Genomic DNA, 21,202 nt, shown 5'->3' on the forward strand with positions numbered 1-21,202 from the left:
TTTGTGAAAATTGGCCAATTAGATGCACATTGAAGCGATTGGAGTGCATAAAAATTGGGGATTTTCAGATTGGAGCATGTAATTGGGCGTTACAACTGCGATTTGTCGCGTATGTATACACATTGTGTGCAATTGGACAATTTGGTGCAGGTTTACACTTGCTTTGATTTGCAGGCATACATTTGCACAGGACATTTGGTTGCCTGGCAGTGCACATTGGTGCTTGGTTTGCTTGCAGATATATTTTGTTGACATGGCACAAAATGCTACGGATGTATTTGGTGTGCTCACCCAAGAGGACAAGCTGGATGGATCTAACTACTCCCTCTGGAGTTTCATGATCCGTAATTTGCTGGTAGCCAAAGGGCTTTGGGGCATCGTGTGTGGTGATGACACACGCCCACTTACCATACAGCCAGCCACACCTCAAAGGGGAGGTGCTCAAAGAGCTCCTGATGTAGATCCTGCTCCCACACAAGAGCAGAAGAGATGGGACTCTAGAGATGCACAGGCCATGTCATTGATAGCCCTTTCAGTGAAAAGGACTATTATTCCGCACATTCGTTCATGCAAGACATCGAAGCTTGCATGGGACACATTGGAAGCAATGTATCAGGTACGCAACGAGGCAAGGGTTGCCTACTTGAAGAGGCAATTGGATCTTCTTTCTATGGATGAGGGTGACTCCATGGCAGATCATCTCACCAAAGTGAAGGATTTGCAGGAACAATTGCTCAACATTGATGAGGTTATCCCAGACAGACAGATGGTCACCAACACTCTTCATTCTTTACCGCCTTCCTACTTGGGCTTTCACACCTCTCTCAACCTCTCAATGAGAGGAGGTGATGATCCCGTCACTTTTGAAGAGCTCGTGGGTTTACTCTTGCAGGAAGAGCAAACAAGAGCAAACTTATCGAGCAACCGTGGTGGAGAAAAGGCATTTACAGCCAAGGATAAGGGTAAAGCAAAGAGCTTTAGGCATGGGGGACAACAATCTAGCAAGGCTGGTCATGGACAGCCCTCTTCTACTGGTGAAAAGTTTGACAAAGGGAATGCAAACAAGCCCAAAAAGAAGGGCAAATGTCACTACTGCCATAAGCCTGGACACTACATCAGTGAATGTAGGAAGCGGATTGCAAAAGAGAAAAGGAAAGAAGCAGGCAATGCAGTAGCAGACTCTTCTGATGACAAAGCACAACAGTCAGCTAACGTAATCCAGGAAGAGTACACTTTTTTGGTCACGTGCCCTAGTGACACACCAAGTGCTTCAGACACTGATATGTCTTGCATTGCATCTGACAGACAGAATGCATCATGGTATTTTGATAGTGGTGCTTCGAGCCACATCACTTCATGCAAAGATGTATTTCAGCACTTGGTTTATGCTTCAAAAGGCCGCACTATATCATGTGCAGATCATACCACATATCCAGTAAAGGGAATTGGTAATGTCATACTTATTGCAGCCAATGGTGCCAATATATGTATGAAAAATGTATTGTATGTTCCAGGGATAAAGAAAAATCTGCTCTCCGTCTCAGCCATAAACGACCAAGGTTTAAACGTTGAATTTGAAGACGGTAAGTGTTTGGTAAAAGACCCATCAAAGGGTTATGAAATAGTCACTTCTCGAACACGATACAAAGGCTTGTATAAGCTGGACAGCTATGACAAGTGCACTTATGATGCAAATACAGTGGCTGCCCACACTCCTGCTATGCATGATGCAGAGCTATGGCATGCTCGTTTTGGGCATGTCAATTTTCACATGGTTGATAATATGCCGCCTCTTGAGTCTCCACCAAGACATGTATGTGAGGGATGTATTTTGGGAAAGATGCAACGAAAACCATTCCCCAAAGATGGAGCTGTTAGAGCTGAAAATAAATTACAGCTCATACATAGTGATGTATGTGGTCCAATGCGGACACCATCCATAGGGGGGCATCTTTACTTTGTCACATTCATTGATGACTACTCCAGGTTTGCTTGGGCTTACCCCTTGAAAGCGAAAGCAGATGTGTTTACATGCTTTCGACACCAATGGCTGAAAATATGTGTGGATGTAAAGTCCAAACACTCCGCTCAGATAGAGGTGGAGAATACATGTCAAATGCATTCAAGGATTATATGCTTCAAAAGGACATCAAACACCAATGTACTGTGCCTTATACACCGCAGCAGAATGGTGTAGCTGAAAGGAAAAATAGATCTCTCATGGAGATGGCAAGATGCATGGTGAAAGCACAAAAGTTGCCTCACAAATTTTGGATGGAAGCTATAATGTGTGCAACTCATGTGTTGAACAGGTGTCCAACAAAAGCTTTGAAAACCATAACACCATTTGAGGCTTGGTATAGCCGAAAGCCAGCAGTGGATTATATGCGTACATTTGGGTGTTTGGCATATGCACATGTGCCAGAACAACTCCGAACAAAGCTAGATGACAAAGCAATCAAATGCACTTTTGTGGGCTACAGCAATGAGAGCAAAGGATACCGTCTTTATAATCCACTGAAAGTATCCTCAAAGTATCCTGCATCTGTTCTAAGGGCTCCGTTGCAATTCCACACCGTGAATCGCAAGGTCTCATAGGCCGCGCACCATCAAGCGGGCCTCCTCTCCATAATGGTGACTCGGCCATCTCTGTATACCGCCCATTTCTCCTCTTTCCTTGCCTCAAGCACACGCGGCATGTGTTCCTTCCGGTGTGCTATCTATGCCGGTGTAAGGTCCTCATCCAAATAAATCTTTTCCCCCTTAAGGGCCATCCTTTTGGAGAGGAAGTCCTTCTTCTTCTCCAAGTCACCAAACCTGATGATCAATATCTTCGCCCTGGTTTCATCTCTGCCTACTCGCCATGCTCCGATAATGGGTACATCAGTGGCTCCAATTTTTGTTGCAAGAGCTTTTGCATCCTCTTGGGGATTTCCCTTATCTTCCCACCCAACTACACGTACATGTAAGGCACGTGCCCGTCTCTTGGCTTCCTCTTCCAATGTAGCATTCATCACCTCTACTTCATTGACTGGTGTATTCTTTTGTTTTTTTACTACTTCAATCCATGACTTCCTCAATTTGTTTCTTTGTGGCACTGGCAATTTCAGCCCATGAATGCATTTCCTTCTCACCTACAGCCACTTTTGCCTTACATGATTCCAAAGTGTTTTGCATTTCTATGATGTCTTTTTCGCGGTCAGCCATACATGTCTTCAAAGTGCCTTCGTACGATGCAACTGTTGTGCCAATCACTCGGAGCATGTAATCCTTCCATTTTTGCATCTCTTTTTTCATTTCTGTGTGCATCAAGGCTTGGGCTAATTCCATCTCAACCCGTACTTGGGCTTGCATTTCTCCCTTCAATTGGACATATATCTCTTCCTTCACCGCTTCGTATATCACTTTCCTTTGGGCATGCATCTGCTCGATCCATTCCTTTTCAAGCTCCTGTCGCATGGTGTTCATCTCTGTCCTTATGTGAAGCTGTAGCTCCTCATAAAGGGCCTCATCTCGTCGAGCCATCTTCGTAATCCTTCGTGAGCCAGGGGACATGATTCCTTCCCTCAGTCTTCTGCGGTAGGCATTTGGTGCCTTCATGGGGGTGTGAAAGGTTGTCTCACCATCCTGTCCCCCCTCCATGGGTTGAGACATGTTTTCCCCTACTAGTTGCTGCCTTGGGAGCCTGAGCAAGGGTGGGTGGGAAAAGGGAGTAGAACGGAGAACTGGCTGCGCACAGAGTATAGCAGAGAGGCGTGCAGGTGGGTGCGCATAGAGCAAGCGCACAAGTCAAGCCCGCCAGCCTTCTCACACCAAAAAGTCTTACAACGTGCAGTCCAGACCTGTCGCCAAAGAGAGAGAGACAGAAGATCGTTTCTGTCCTGTGTGCCTAGTCGACCAACTTTTTCAAAGAAAAACCACCCACGTATGCTGCAGCCCGACTGTGTGTCCAAGGAGAGGATCAGCCAGTCACCTATGTGCCTCTGTGTCTCTTGCCGCACCCTTCACAAGAGCGTGAGAGAGAAGAGAAGAAAGCCTCTGTGAGAGGAGAAACGAAGACCAAAAGCTACCTCATACGGAGTACATCCGACACTGGATGAATGATTATCGTTTAAGATGGCTTGGACCAATGTAAGATAATGTTCCCATTTGGACTGCTAGTCATAACAATATGACTTGAGAACATCGAAGGCCAACTGATTGTAGATTTTTGTCTAGCCGTCTATTTGTGGATGGAATACACTAGACAACTGTAACTTGGTAGTACCAGAGTTCTCAAATAATGCCCTCCAAAAATGCGAGGTAAACTTGGAATCCCTCTAATGTGATGGTGCTAGACAAACCACAAATGGGATACCATTGACCAATGTTTGAGAAAAAGGCGGGCTACGTCCTTGGCTATGGCCGTGTGCTTGCATGGGATGCAAAACTTACTAAAGCGATCCAAGACGATAAAACACAGTGTTGCAAGATCCGGTGGATGCTGGTGGAGGACTTACAAAGTCCATAGAAATGTCGATAAAAGGTTCATCGGGAATAGACAAAGGATGAAGTAAACCAATCTTTTTCGTATGTGGAACCTTGACCTTTTGACAAATCTTATAGGGTTGAACATGTGAATAAACATCACGTCTCATTTTTTGCCAATAAAAGAACCTTTCCAATTTCTCTAGGGTATTGTTGATACCTCTATGGCCTCCAGCTAAGGAGTCATGGGCATCATGGAGAAGAGCTACGCACTTTTCTCAAAGGACACACAAACGGTTCTTGTAGAACAACCAGCCGTTCTGCACTGAACAATGGCCAGGCTCAAAAGTGAGGGCCAAATTGTATTGAGTACCAAACTCTGCAGAATCGACATGCTGATCTTTCATGCTATCCAAGTCTTCTTCAGAGATCTCGAGAATGGTACACTCCTACATGGTCTGGATGTTGGTCTTTCTACTAAGAGCATCTGCAACTAGGTTATGCTTACCAAGGATGTACTCGATCATTCCTCCAAACTGTTGGAAGATCTGACTCTATCTGACTTGCCGATCACTCCACTAGGCACTTGGCATCGTCTGGAGCCACTTAAGTGCTTGGTGGTCTGTTTTAACTGTGAAAACTCGTCCATAAAGAAAAGGCTTCCAATGTTTGTTGTGATCACACTCAAAAGCTCTCTGTTAGAAACTGAATAATTCCTTTCGGCAACATCCAACTTTCGGTTGTAGTGGGCCACGGATCTATTGTCCTGTTGAAGAACAGCTCCAATGGCTACATTGCTGGCATCGGTAATGACCTCGAAAGGTTCATCCCAAGATGCTAACTTCAGAACGGGCACTTCTAAGGGTGCTTTCTAGAGTGCACAGAATGCATCAAGCGCCTTGCCTGTAACTGTGACTTTTTGATGATAGGTTTTCACCTCCTTGGGCAAGTCGATGAGAGGTGCTGCAAGGTTGGAGAACTAGTCAACATGTGAACTACAGCCTTGGCAAAGACCCACGAATGAACAGATCTCTTGGGCCGTCTTAGGAATGTCCCCAATCCAAGATCTCTTGGGCCGTCTTAGGAATGTCCCCAATCCAAGATCTCTTGAACTTTTGTGGGGTCCATTCGAATCCCGGAGAAATTGATCATGTAGCCCAAGTATTGAACCTCTGTAATGCCGAAGACAAACTTTTTGGCGTTGATGCAAAGTCCATTATCTTGCAAAAGTTGCAAGACTTTCTCCACATCTTTCTCACGCTGCTCCGCAATGTAAGTATGCCATCAAGAAATATGAAACCACACTTACCAATATGTAACTGTGAATATCATAGACATCATTTTATTGAAGATTGCCGATGCGTTGGTAAGTCCAAACAGCATGACTACGAACTCGTAGTGACCACACTCTGTCCAAAAAGCTATCTTTGGAATGTCAACTTCAAAAATGCGGACCTGATGGTAACCACTTTTGAGATCTATCTTAGTGAAAAACTTTGCACCATCTAAATGTTCCAAAATGTACTCGATCCTAGGCATAGAAAACTTATGCCCTGTAATCTACACAAAGGCGTACAGACTTGTCTTTCTTTTGGACAAATAGGATGGATGCAGCAAATGGTGAGGAAGATGGCCGAATGAATCCAACTCGTAGGAGCTCAAATAACTACTTTTCTAGGTCACCCTCTAAAGTCTTGAAAAGACAATAGGAAAACTTGCTAGGAGGTTCTGCCCTAGGGACCAAATCCCTATGATGATCCTCAAGATAAGAGGGTGGGAGACTAGGTAGGAGAGCGTCCTTAAGCATAATGTCCTGATGTTGAGAAAGAAGATCTGCCAACTAAAGGACTGAAGATAAAGACGAGACAACTGCTATCGATGAGGCAGAAGCTGTCTGAGCACGAACATAAACCAATGCTCCTGCTCCCTTACGGATAGCTCGTTGGGCTTGGAGATGAGAAATCAATGGAATGCCAAGAATGCTCCTATCCCCACGAATCATAACAGGCTCAAGAAAACCTTTCTAGATAATAAAAGTGTCCTATCCCCAATTGGGAATGGATTCATAGTGGCGAAACCACTGGATTCCTAAGATCATGTCACACCCCAAAAGAGGAGAGACAATGAAATCTCGTTGGAATGAGGCCCTTTGAACCTGAAAAGAAAACTGTTGTGCCCATTGAGACATGTGGGTGCGGAGACCAAGTGTAAACCCGTCCACCTCCAAATGATAGGGCACTAAGGTACAGCTTATTGTCATGTGCATGACATGCTCATGTACATTCTTAGGGCTAATCCAAAAGAGGCAGCCAGAAAAAGACCATTAGAACTAGGACATGGAGCACAAGGTGCAGGCCAGTGTGGAGCAAGGCTTGGAGAACAAGAAGAGGATGTTGTCGGCTGCCTGAAAAGGGGTACTGTCGACTGATTACAGGCGTCGTCGGCTGTACCAAAGAGCAAGGCGGCTGAAACGCATCAAGACATGGCAAGTGGACCAGGCGGCTGCAAGCACATCAAAGGATTATGGTGAAGAGTCCAGTCGGCTGGCCGACCAGCAATCGGCCAGCTCTTCTATGCTCCAAGAGGCCTATAAAAGGCACGTGTGGTTATTGTTGTAACTCATTCATTCCTTTATGGAGTGGATCCTTAGGATCCAAGTAGGGACTAGACTTTTGGGTGTTTATCACCTTTTTTACAAGGCAGCTTAGGGCTGTGGACTGAGTACCTTTTTGTACCATATTAATATACTGAATTTCCAGCATAACTCTCTCTCTCTACTCTCCCTTCTGTCTATGTTTTTGCATCAGCATGTTCTTAGTAGTGTTTAGGACTCAAAGAAGACCCCCAAAGCTTCCGCGTGTTACATTGGTACCAGAGCATCAGGCTCAGCAAAGCTAAGCACTGATTCAATCCCATATGATGGTGTCCAGGTCCAAGGTACAGGAAAGTACACGAATACGAAGCCCAAGGCAAGGAACACAGAATCGGGAAGACCTCCCAGGAGGTTTGTTGGTGGTGTTCCACAAAGCCAAAGGGGATGGCATTCCTGTGAGCCAGATAGGTTCTCGAGCAACGGTCCCAAGGGAGGATTATCCTCCAAGGGGTGATGTGAGAGTGCCAGACTCATTTCTCAAGAATAAAGACCAAGACAGTGTTCAAAGTCAGGGCAGGAATGGATTGTGGACTAGATGGAACAGATGCATAGATCTTAATCTGAGACAGAGTGGTTTTGGAGACCGGGCCGGGTTTTCAGAGAAAAGGGTTTGCCAGGGATGGAGGGATGACAAAGGGACTTCGGGAAAAGATTGGGATGATGACAGTCATCCAAAAACAGGTTGGAATCCCGTCATCAAGTTTAGCAGAGGGGGATGTCATGTACATTCTCAGGGCTAATCCAGAAGAGGCAGCCAAGAAAAAGACCATTAGAACTAGGACATGGAGCACAAGGTGCAAGCCAATGTGGAGCAAGGCTTGGAGAACAAGAAGAGGATGTTGTCAGCTGCTTGAAAAGGGGTACTGTCGGCTGATTACATGAGCTGTCAGCTGTACCAAAGAGCAAGGCGGCTGAAATGCATCAGGACATGGCAAGTGGACCAAGCGCCTGCAAGCGCATCAAAGGATTATGGTGAAGAGTCCAATCGGCTGGCCGACCAACAGTCGGCCAGCTCTTCTATGCTCCAAGAGGCCTATAAAAGGCACGTGTGGTTATTGTTGTAACTCATTCATTCCTTTATGGAGTGGATCCTTAGGGTCCAAGTAGGGACTAGACTTTTGGGTGTTTATCACCTTTTTTACAAGGCAACCTAGGGCTATGGACTGAGTACCTTTTTGTACCATATTAATATACTGAATTTTCAGCATAACTCTCTCTCTCTCTCTACTCTCCCTTCTGTCTGCGTTTTTGCATCAGCATGTTCTCAGTAGTGTTTAGGACTGAAAGAAGACCCCCAGAGCTTCCGCGTGTTACACTTATGTTGGTAGCCAACTGGGGAGAGATGGCGTCCTAGGAACTGTCCATGTCAGAAAGGACTATGAACTGGCGACCCTTGGCAGAGCCATAAGCTCGGATCACACTTTTCTATGTGGTTGTAGTAGCCTCACCCTCCTACTTAGCATCAAATACCACGGATGGCATGGAATGCATAGAAGGCAAGAGTTGAACTGCGAGTAGACAGTGGTGGAGGAGCAAGAGATGCTGTGGCAACTATGGAAGAAGGCTGCTTGGAGGCTTGCTCCGCTTGCCATTTATGACAATCCTTCGTACCATGCCCTAATATATGATAGAAGATACAACGGTTCTCTGTCGGATACTTTCTTTGCTCCTCTAGAGGAAGATAGCCTCCAGTTATGCTTGCTTTAGCCTTTTCCTCGGGGGTTTTCTTAAGCTTGGATTCCTTATTCTTCTTACCCCTGAAATAGAGCTAGAACTGTTGTCCTTCTTAGCATCTTTAGAAGATGGAGTACCCTTTCTTGGTTGCAAAGAAGACTATTGCTGCTGGGGTTTGGTACTAGAATGCAATTGTTTTGGCTTGCCTCCATTCATCTTCATTTCCTCATTTTGAGTGAGAGTCAATGCCCTGTCATAGGTAATGGGTTCAAAGTTACGAACCGTGAACCGAATGTTAGAATCCAACCCACGAATGAATTGATCCATGTTGGCCCACTCAAAAAACTCCTATGCTAAAATGATAACCTTACCAGAAAACTGAAGCACGGGAGACCCGTTCTATTTGAGTCCATAGAACTCATCTGCCAAGTTGATCAAATACTGGGGAGGAAGAAATCTGTCTGGTCTTCAGGTCATGGACGAAGGTGACCCAATGAAAAGCTATGACACCTGTGGTCGGGTGTGTATGTAAACTCTACCACCAAGTGACTACCTCACCTGTAAGGTGGGGAGCGTTACGTGGACTCTCTTGCAGATCTGTCAACTTAGCCAAAGGAAAATATGCATTAAATTGATGAATATGCATTAACTACACAATTGCTAAGCATTTCTAAAACGGGAGGTTTCATAGGTTTCGTAAGAGTTTCGTAAAATGTAAGAAACGGGTTTCGTTCGAGCTGAAAAATAACTGGGGAAACTTATATATATACAGAATAAGACTCATGTCATGACTCATACATGATACATAGCAAACTAAGATTGATCATGATTCATAATTGTATACAAAAGCATAAATGAATATTCAACAAACAACAATGATTATAGCAGAAGCATAGACGAATAATGACTCAAACGAGATTACATATGAATCATGCAAATGAAATCCCTACACTCTGGAGTCATCAACGATAAATCATGTCACATGATTCATGAAGAGTCAAGATAAGTGTAAATAACACAAGTCAAACTGTGAATGAAATCCTAAATCCTGAGTTCTGATTTTCCTACAACAGAAGACTAAAGAGTCAAGACTCATCATCGTCTTGACCCTCAACCAGATCCATATCCTCATCTGCAGACTCAATATCATCAACCTCATCCTCACTGCTAGCCTACCAGAAGACTCTTGAAATGCATCCTCATCGGGTGGGGATGCATGCTAAGTACTGGCACCAGCTTAAGATCCTGCCTCAAATCATGTGCCGCAAGATGAAGCAGTGATTTCCTCGTAGAGCGTGGTGTATATATGCCTCTCCTCCTGTGGAATATCAAGTATCTCCTTGCACTTTGTGATGCCTATCTTGTTTGGGTTGACTTGAAAGGGCTCTATGGGGTAGTCCTTTTGCTCAAGCAATCGTAGAGTGCAATGGCAAAAGACTAACCTCTCCAATTGTGTTGTGGACAGACTGTTTCTCTTCTTGGTATGGAGTAAGGCCCATGTACTCACAAGGCCCGAAGCTACAGTCTTGAGCATTGCTATGCGTCTCTGAAAGAAAACAAGATAGACATCCTCAGTGCTCATATTATAAGAACATGCTTTAAATTTCTAATAACAAACTATTGGGGCTAAATCCCGAGTCCCGACTCTTACCAAGTGAGGTGCCTAAATGCCGTATTTCTCCCACCAAGAAACTGGCTACAACTGAGTCTCCTCTCTCTCTCTAGTGCGCGAACCAAAAACACCGCTTCAATTACGGAATAGAAGACCTTCATCCTCCAACTTCAAGTGCAGATCATCATCATCTCCCACAAGCCTGCTCATGTAGGCTGTCCATCCATCTTCTAATTCTCTATTGACATACTCCTCACTCCTCCATAGAGAATGAAGGATATGGGCAACAGCATGGATGGGCCTAGAAACCAATTCCAACGCTAGTTCCATATGTCTTTCAAATCCTAGACCCTTTATAAGCAATCCAAGTTTAGAGAGAATGAAACATAAAGTTGAAGATATTCTTTAGCCATGGGCAATTGCTAAGAATGAGTACCTGGCTGCAAACAATGCAGTACATAAGTCAAGAGTTGCTCCTATTTTGTCCATGAATTCATAAAGAAGACCAATAGTGCTTCCCTCCATGTCTGTCAATCGGAGAACGTTGTACATGGGGTTCATCGTCTTCACTAGGCTTGTTGCATCCTCCCACCAAGCATCTCTCATGACCATGCGACAAAAAGCCACTGCCTCAGGATCATTCTTATCGTCCCATTGTTGCCACTCACGGCTAACAACTATACGCAACAAGCCATGTCGTACTTTGATAAGCCTCTCCAATACTATGAGCATATACGCAAACCTTGTCTTCAAAGGCTTTAGAAGCTCAAGGTCACTGTTTGCCCTGTACATGCTCAAAACCTTGGGTCTCTTGTCACCCACCTATGTTTGTGAGAAACCCTAACCATGTACACATAGTTGTCACGGTACGAAAATACGATACCGTACGGTACGATACCGTACAGGAATATTCGGTACGATATGAAATTTTGGAATACGGTACGATAAAATACGGTTTTTATTTTTTACACTTACAAGCTATGGAGCTTCAAGCTTGAATGTGAGGGAAGGTTGGGAGGGGAGGAGTCTACAGTGCTTGAGAAACCAGTACATGGATATGTGTCTCTCCCGGTTGGATCTCCCGATTGTCTCCAAAAAAGAACCTGGATGGGTAATGCAATACCAAAGGTCTCCCAGTGTAGCGTTTATGACTAAGGGACCGTCCTTGCACAAATACGAGGAGTGCATCTAGGGTGATAAGTTTAGGGACTCCTCTCTAGATCAAAATGGCCATGTCCAAATGTTCTCCCTCGTGCATAACTTGAGAATCTAATTGTCTAGCCTACCTATACCAGGGATCCCCAAGTGATGTAGCAAGATTCTCTCATCCTACCAATCAAGTGTACACTACCAGTCTACCTCGCCAGATTTTTAGGTCTCTCCACAACCCCATATGGAATACTGAGTGGACACGAAAGTTGCGAAGTATTGCGAGCATTTGGGATCTTCGTAAAGCAGGGTTTCTATTTTTTTTTAGCATTTGGAAAAAAAATTTCAAGGAAAAAAAATTTTGGGAAAAAAAAAACTGACTCGTACCGTACGATATCGTACGAATTCGTACGGTATCGTACCGTACGACTCGTGCGTACGAACAGGTTCGTACGCGTACGAGAAACAACTATGCATGTACATGAAATCTTGTATCAAGAATCTTGAAGATAAATATAACTTGGACATGTTGTCTAACTGAGCACCGCACGCTTCATGATTAGACATGAGTTCTTATTCCGGAGGAACCCATGAATGGGCATGCTTCCATCCCTAAGCGGGGAAGTATGATTGGACATGCTTCCATACCTGAGAGGGGAAGTATGATTGGCCACGGACATACTTCCATCTCTAAGTGGGGAAGTGTGATTAGACATGCTTTATAAAGCATGATGGATTATGCACTCTTACCTTTATGGGGGAGAGTATAGATGGATGGATACAAAGTGTATTGAACGGATGGTATTCACCTTAGGCACATGCACATTAAGTTGCTTGATGAACTTGCATCGAATATTGTTTTGGGAATGCGTGAACTCGTAGGCATTCATCCTTAAGCATCAAATGTCTACATGTTACTGGTTGTTGATCTAGTTGCTTGTATTTTGTAGGAAGTTAAGTATTCTTATAACCTAAATTTCCACAAATTTTAAAGATATACTAACTTTTAGGATCGAAATCTGATTTAAGAGATTTCCCTTCATCTTTTGGGAAAATGGAGGTTGGAATCAAAATCAAAATGGTCAATAACCCCCAAAGCAAAAAAATAATAATAATGATGATGATGATATGGCGTCGAATCTGCTCACATGTGCCAGCTCAACAACTTTCCCTTCACCTGAACATGCAAACTCCTTTTAAAAGTTTAGTTATCAGCATCTCTTTCTATTTCTTGAAGGGGAAAAGTTACTTGTAAAGAACCATGACTTTCTGTTTTAAAAAAGAAGAGTAGACTATCTCTTTCTATTTTGAGGAGAGAACTATTAAGAAAGTTTCTCATGCACAATCATTCTTTCTAGTTTCAAAAAGGAGATGCACTTTAAGAAACCATCTCTTTCTATTTTCAAGAGGGAGATGCACTTTTAGACTCTCTCTTTCTATTTTTGAAAAGGGGAGAGAACTTCACTATAAAAAGAGGCTGGCTTCCTTCTCATAGCGAAGCTCCTGGGTGCACAATGTCTCATAGTTCAGACCCTCCCACTCAAACCCGATGCGAGAGATGGCACGTATAGCTGACTTCCATCGAGGAGTCCGAGTGATATGAAAAGATAATGCACATTGCACAAACAACTTTGTGACCTCCCTAGTTGCCTCCTTCATTGCTACCTTTTGCATGGATCTCATATCTCCTTGCTTGAAAAGAGGAAGAGCACTTCTCTTAGCTCTTGGCAAGGACCTTGAGCTTGCAGCTTGCGACACTTGTGTGCTCTCAACACATTGATCACTGCCTCTGAGATGCTGGAATAGTTGCGATAGATGTCTCAGGCTCAGGCTCAGGCTCAGGCTCAGGCTCAGGCTCAGGCTCAAGCTCAGGCTGGCCGTTGATCCCATGCAGGCACTCTATCAATAGAAATCCCAACATTTCAGCTTTCCAGGCCTTGAGGCTGTCATAAACATTCTTTGGCACTTTTGTCCAAGGGCCAATGCCAAAGCCTTTGTTCGGGAAAAATGAGCCTTCAATCTCTGAGTAACTCCACGGTGCTTCTCGAAAGAAAACTTACTAGTCAGTCCATTGTGCCGCTCCCACCATATCTTGCATTCACAGCATCAAAGGTCACGTTGTCCCACAGAGGAGAGCTCTTCCTTGGCATGATGAGACTGAAGAGATAGAATAGGCTGTAGGCAAGAACAAGAAGAGAGTGGGTGAAGGTCCAAGGGTCACCTTTGCTTGGTCCCAGGAGTGCAAAGTGAAGTTGATGTTCTCAGGAGTCAAAGCAGCTACTCAACACAGCTGTACTTTCAAAATCACCTCTAAAAACGAGGCAACCCATACTCTACTTTTGATGTTTTAAGGGTTTAAAAAAGTTCCATTTGAAACCCCATTTCTTAGGTATGAAACGGTTAGACGTTTCTTACATGTAAGAAACGTGTTTCATTGCAACTATGATTAACTACACCAGCTAGGTGTGGATGTCCTTGGGCACTATCTCGTGAACAATACACACGTCACACTTAATATGTCAAAACCACTTTGCAATAACAACTGAATGATATATCATTGCACAAGATAATCTGCAAAAGAGACAAGCATTGCACAGTACACCATCATTGGGGCCGCGAATGAGCCAACCCTCCTTCAATACTGAAGTATATTATAGGAGTATTTAAATCTGTACAAAATTCCAAGGGCTTGCCAGCTAGATAATCCAATGCAATGCAAGTATGAAGACAAGTTACCAAATAGAAGTGTGTCGGAGTAGAATGTCGATGCAAGATTCGTCGTAAGAATCACCATGACTTGACCACCAATCTCGTACACCTGGAGAGGGATGAACGCAAAACTGTCGTTCCGTGATCACGCACAAACAGGAGCTCTCATACTTGAGCCTGGCTCATCCACTCGCAGAGACTAGGGTTCAAATCCTCCAAATACGAGTGCACAAGCTTACAAGCTGGTTCAAGAGTACAATCCGGGACAGCACGAACAGTAGGGTTTCCAGCAGATACAGTAGGTAGTACAAGTGGTACAGCAAGTATAGTAGCGTTCCCAGCAGTACAGCAGGTACAGTAGGGTTCCCAGCAGGTACAGTAGGGTTCACAGTCAGTCACAGCAGGTACAGAAGGTGCCCACAATAGGTACACCGCAGGTACAGCAAGTACAGCACATGCCCACAGTAGGTACACAGCAGGTACAACAAGTACAGAAGGTGCCCCAGTAGGTACACAGCAAGTACAGCAGGTACAGAAGGTGCCCACAATAGGTACACAGCAGGTACAGCAGGTACAAAGGTGACACAGTAGGTGGCTTCAGCACAGCAGGTACAGTCGGTTACAGAGGGTGCCCACATTAGGTAGGTACAGAGGTGATACAGTAGGCGGCTTCAGCACAGCAGGTACAGCGAGGTACTGCTGGTCCAACAATGCTGGTACACCAGGTACACCAGCAAGGGGTGCAGCAGATTCAGCAGGTACAGTAGGCGGGTGCAACAGTTTTAGCAAGTACAACAGGCAGCTACAGCAGATTCAGCAGGTACAGTAGCTATCCACCAAGGGAGCAGTCAACCAGCAGAAAAGGAGAGAGGACGAGAGATGGTTGACTTTCAGCCAAGGGGAGAGGAGAGAAAAACCCATGCCCACCTCCAGGAGAGGGATTAGGAGAGTCATGGAGAAGATTTGGGAGAGGTGGAGGGGTCCAACTCCCTTGTGCCATGTGGTACAGCCCACCTTGAATAATGGTGGGCACCTCCATAAGGTGTCCACATATTGGAGTGGCCACATGGTGGGTTTAAATGACGAAGTGGGGTGCCAAGGCTTGGGCTGCCCACACATGGCTCTTGGGCCCCGGGCATAACCTAGCGGGCAGTCCAGCCTTTAATAAAGTCTGAACGCCCAAAGGTTATAAACCTTTTCCCACCATGTCAATGATTAAAATGAATACTTACCACCTGTTCACATGCCACAAATTATGTCAAAATACAAGGCATTCGCACGGTTCACGAGTGGGCGTCCCCTGCCCATGAACTGAACATGCCATAGCAAGCAGTCACACGAAAACAAGTCACGCGAATACAATTTCAAGCAGGCACAGATGCACGCATATGCATTATGCAATCGGTTCCTGGAACTTACAAATAGCAAGTCTTCCCGAGCATGGAACTGGCTCAATGGGAAGCCTAGATTGGGATCCTTGACAGTGGCTTCCATGACCTGGCCACACTACGGGTGGCCTAGCCTCCCGTAGGTGACGTGAGCCCTGGTCTCACTACAGGCGACACGAAGCTCCACACGCAAAGCGGAAGTAGAGCGCATGCAAGCAGAGGCACAACACGCGGACAGAGGCCACCAACCAGCCGGGTTCCCCCCCACCCAAAGATCCCATGAACCACCATAAAGGTGGGGCATAAGGGGAGACCAAGGGCTATTTAGCCCTATATAGAGGAGTCAATTAGACTCCAACCCACTATGTGGGATAATGCACTGCCACATGGCAGTGTGAGGAGCAAGAGGGTAAGAATTCATTCCAACATTAGGCAGTCCATTTAGTAGAATTCAATCCTCTTTTGGAAGGCCAAAGGCTATAGAAGTTGTACAGACATATACATCTTTTGTACCATACCAATATACTGAAAATACAATTCATCTCTCTCTCCTCTGTGTTGTCTATTCATTGTGTTTGCATTAATGTTCCTAATCAGTAGGGTTAGGGCTGGATCAAGTACAGCAAGGCTTCCGCGATGCAACAGGACACAAGTTGCCACAGACGCAGATGAGAGAGCCCCAGCTATTTCCAAGGTGCATGTGCTAGAACCTATTCCAGTGAGTCTCTTCTAGTTTAGTGAGAAGGATGAGGCTACTAATGGTGCAGCCGTTCCTCAGGCAGTATTTTCAATAGAGGTACTAAAAAAAGGCAGAGCCAAGATGTTGGGAGACAAACTTCGAGAGATCGGAGACAGCCAGCGAGATTGGGGCAAAGCCTACAAATGGCCCCCTCTCACGGGTCATGTAGTATAAGGACCGGAGATGTTTCGGCATGTATTTACTGGAGCTTCACCGTCACAAAGAAGAGATGTCATGCTAGAGAAGAGAGGTCATGCTGGGGCAGCACTTTGAGAGACATAGCCAACGAGGCACCTCCTAGACCTCCAGCACAAATTTCTTTGGGTCACAGCCACCAACTATAGTGGCCCGACAAGTATAGCAACAAGACCAGCCACTAGGGAGCGTGCATGATCCCTTCTGAAAGCCAAACGCCCTAGACCTTGGAGGTCTCATTCCTCCACCTGGCAGCTGCAAATATCCAACAACAACATGGTGAGCTCCCATCACACAGGGGAGATGCTATGCCTGCTTTGCATTCTATTCTGAGGGAGGATGGTATCAATGTATGACCACACATTGTCATCATGCAGCATCACGATTCACATGGATATTTTAGCTTATGTAGCTAGTTTTGTACAGTATTTCTTGTCTTTTCCATGGTGTAGCATTCATCATGGATATATTGTACTGCCTTTTTGGTCTCATACACCCTCTGGGTCTTCTGAAGATGTTAATATCTCTCTCTAAAAGCCTACAAAACGAATGATAATATTACAAACTGACCGTCTCCTCTCCTCGTGATCCGGGACGAAGACGAGATCTTCCAGGATTGGCAGGTGGATACATGGTTCCACCTTCTGGTGGCACTTTCTTTTCCCAGACAGGAGACGATGATGCTGGCCTGTTACCAAGACGACCTTGATATGCAGCTGGATGGCCAGGAGAGTGATCAACACCTTGGTAATCTCCCACTCCAAAACCTGCTCCTTCACTGTCTCTAGCGCCACCATAGGAGCCGCTTTTTGAATTATCTGCCATAGTTGGCTGCGGAGGGCCTCCATCACTTGGCTTGCGGCGGGCCAGCTCTGTCCCGGGACCCATCTCTTCTGCATACTGCTGTTGTGAGGCTCTCCTGGCAGGTGGCGGGTCATCAGGTTTTAAGCCAAACGCAGCTGGATTTTCAGATGGATCGTTGGGATTGATGATTTTGTTACCACTGCCTTTGCCAGCCCTCGCATTCTCAAAAACTACTGTGAAAGGGACGTGATCATTTGCATCCCAGTTGCCAAACTTTGGGACATGAGTAGGCCGTTGCTGCATCCACACACAACAATATATGGGGGTTGATTTGATTCACTTCAAGATCTTTTATAACATAACACTACTTCAATTTTTGGTACTGAGTTAGCACATACCGCCATCACTCTGACGTGCTTTGCAACTTGATTCAATTAGAAAAGCAAGACCTAGCTTTCTACAGGATCTGTTGACATCAAATTCAAAAGGTGAGCTGTCTGCAAAATATGTATACATACATATATAAGTATGTATTTAAAGAGAGAGAGAGAGAGAGAGATCCGCGTACACGCATTCATGCATACAAACATAATTTTGCGTGAGTATAATCCTAAAGGCCATAGGCATCCAGAAGTGCATAGTGCAAATGAAATTCCAATTTGGATTAGAGTACAAACCTTAATCCATTTTAGGGTTAAATAAGAATGCAACACACTGAGAATAGAGATTCCAAAGCTAGATTAATGTTCGGTTAAAAGACATAATCTAGTTTCAGAGCTTACAAAGAGACTCCTGCCTGTTCTTTCGCCCTGTCTATGGCTACGGATAGCTCGTCCGCAGTGAAAACGAACTGCGGTTAGGTCAAAAGCCTGGGGCAGTTCCAGAGATGGCGAGGATTAGGGTTAGACAATGAGGATAGAAGCAAGCTCGGCGGGGTATGGTGAATCTCTGCTCTAAGGAAATGGCACGTTCTGCGTCGACTGAGGCAAACCTCTGCTTTTCTCGTGTGTGTAGAGGGGGCTAAGGAGGCAGACGTAGCCCCTGTGTCTGTCTGCCTCTGGTATGGTTAAGGCCGGCAGCCAAAAGAAGTTCGTGTGAGTGCGCGCGCGCGCACAAGATGAGGCGCGCTCGTTTGTAGTTTTGGCTCGGTCAAACACACAAACAGACAATCCATGCACAGCTAGGATTACTTGTTTAAATTCTAGCTTATTATTCTACTGTTGTTGCATTATATATTTATGTATAATACAAATGTATATACATATATATTCTTCTCTGTATAATGCAAATGTATATACATATATATTCTTTTATATATTGTTTTACATTAGAGATATGTAGATAATACATATATATATATATTCTTTTATAAATTACTTGCAATTTCTACACCAAGAATTTCTTTTTTAAGTGTTCCAATCGTTGGTATTTATCCTAGGTTTATAACCCTTTATTAACATACATCAACGAAAGCTACATCTCTCTCTCTCTCGTAGTGTGTGTGTGTATTAAAAGAGGACCCTCGCACTACCTTTCTGCCACCCACAAGTTGGGCAAATTGGCTAGTGTGAGGGCCCTTATAAAGGCCATGATCCGAGTTCAAGTCCCACCGTTGGTCGTATATGCCCTCGTGTTGCATTCTACTGACGTTAATACGTCTCTCTCTCTCTCTCTCTCTCTCTCTCTCTCTCTCTCTCTCTCTCTCTCTCTCTCTCTCTCTCTCTCTCTCTCTCTCTCTCTCTCTCTCTCTCTCAAGTGAGCATGCATGCATGTGCGTGTGTGTGAGAGAGAGACATCCCTTTTCTACAAACTCACGAGAACTTGGAAGATGTTATCGAAACATTTTGTATATTTGTCCCTTTCTCTATGTCATATGTCACCTCTTTTTGTAGAAATATAGACTTTCTACATAATGTCTTCTCATAGATGTTGATCATTGTATTTTGGCAACCATTATTTGAATAAGAATTTGATAATTACATTGTTTCACTTTGTGTAAGGTGTCTTGGACTAGGTATTTTAAAAAAAGCATGTCTTATTTCAACAGAGGTGTCAAGGTTCAACTCAAGTCCACATGTGTGTGTGTGTGTGTGTGTGTGTGTGTGTGTGTGCACGCACTCACGCACAGGTGCACATGTGTGTGGATAACAAAATCGAATATAACCACCAGCATAACCACCATAGAAAAAAGAGGGGTTTAAAAAATTTAAGAATTTGCTGAGAACAATAGACTTGAAATTAATGAGAAAAAGGTGCATTATTTTAACGAGAAAATGGTACATTATTTCAATTTGAGAATGGAGCTTGAAGTTTTTGAAAAACTTTGAATTAAAAAAGTACAATGTAGGATTGAACAAGATTAAGGGATTGTTGTTATAAGTTTGTCTCATAGGTGAAAGAGATGACCCCCAAAGGTTTAAAGTATAAGGGATTGTTGTAATGAGTTTTGTCCCATAGGTGAAAGAGGCCTCTAAAGATTTGATGTATAAACTTCAAAAATAGAGTCCACACACCTACCACCATCCAACACCAAACAAAGGATTGTATTGGTAGTGGGAAGACAAGTGTCAATAAGACTCTACACTTCTTAATCGATGTCACTAAAGCTTAGTGTTTTGGAGGTTAAAAGAAGATAAGAAAAGGTTAAATATGTTGATTGTAAATTGAAAAGGGGTGTCAGCTTAAGAATCGATGTCACTAAAGCTTGTTAATCGATGTCACTAAAGCTTAGTGTTTTGGAGGTTAAAAGAAGATAAGAAAAGGTTAAATATGTTGATTGTAAATTGAAAAGGGGTGTCACCTTAAGAATCATATTATCTAATCTTTAATCACTAAATTGACTAAACAATGAATCTAAGTGAAAAAAAGAAGAGTCATTTAGCATTGAAGCTTAGAAATTTAATTGTTGAGCTTTAAGAATGATGGTGTTAAGAACTTTGAACTATTAAATTACTAGGAGTATTGAAAAAGTCTTGAACCGTGAACATCTTGAGTGGGTTGGCATAAACTTAATATCTCATATCTGAATAGTATGAGATGGAATATAAAATGGAAAAATCTATGGACTATTAAGCTTGGGAAAAACACCGTGAGAAACTTGAAATAAAAATGTTGGCAATAACTTAAAAGATAATTCACAAATAATAAACATGTGGTATCTCAACACTAATCTCGAAGATAAGGAGCTTGGAAAAGGCACACCTTAGAGCAAGACTGCTAGTATAAACCATAAAGACAATTTAGGAACAATAAACAAATGAAATCTTATCATTATAATGAAAAGGAAAAGTGAGTAAGAGTGCATATATGAGTGTATGTGTTATTGTGTGGACATAATGAGGTAGTGTTAAAGGCCACTCGAACAATTCTTATAGCAGTGTGAACTGGTCATTAAGGCTATAAAGTTGGGATTGTGGCTCATTTGTAGTGAGTACTAGTGTGGGAGCTTTGCCTTGGGATTGGTGCATCCCAAGGGTCCCAACTAGTGGTTAACCCACTGTTAGTCGTACCAATGACAATCGTGAGGGTTGGGGTGCACAGTATAGGATACACATACCTTGTGGGTGTGGGCTTGCCAGGGTTATGTGCCGATGTCTAGCTCGATGGGTGGCTTACTGTTGTATTTTGTTTGGAGCCTGGTTGGGTGTCAGCATCTAGCTCGGTGGGTGGCTTATTGTTGTATTCGGTTTGGAGCCTACGGTTGGGTGCCTACGGTTGGGTGGCAGTGCTAACCAAACCCCTATTCATTTCCTTTGTTTGCTCATGGTTACAATGGTTCGTGTCCAATGTTGCAATGCTAGTAGGGGTGCACT

At 44.0% G+C, this 21,202-nt stretch overlaps 1 protein-coding gene across 1 annotated transcript in view; it reads right to left on the bottom strand.

The window, feature by feature from the left end:
- The window catches only part of LOC147611121 (RPM1-interacting protein 4-like), a 32,353-nt gene extending 13,788 nt beyond the window's left edge, over positions 1-18,565 (bottom strand). Inside the window, exons 1-3 of the mRNA XM_086785780.1 lie at positions 18,173-18,565; positions 17,789-17,856; positions 17,157-17,687 (exon numbers count right to left, since the gene is read on the bottom strand). Of these exons, the coding sequence (XP_086641906.1) occupies positions 17,157-17,687; positions 17,789-17,794 (537 nt within the window). The 5' untranslated portion in view covers positions 17,795-17,856; positions 18,173-18,565. The remainder of the gene's footprint in view (positions 1-17,156; positions 17,688-17,788; positions 17,857-18,172) is intronic.
- Between the last annotated feature and the right edge of the window lie 2,637 nt (positions 18,566-21,202).

Source organism: Cibotium barometz, chromosome 48 (genome assembly GCF_041138505.1).
Source record: "Cibotium barometz isolate CiBa-2024 chromosome 48, ASM4113850v1, whole genome shotgun sequence".
NCBI classification, from domain to species: Eukaryota; Viridiplantae; Streptophyta; class Polypodiopsida; order Cyatheales; family Cibotiaceae; genus Cibotium; species Cibotium barometz.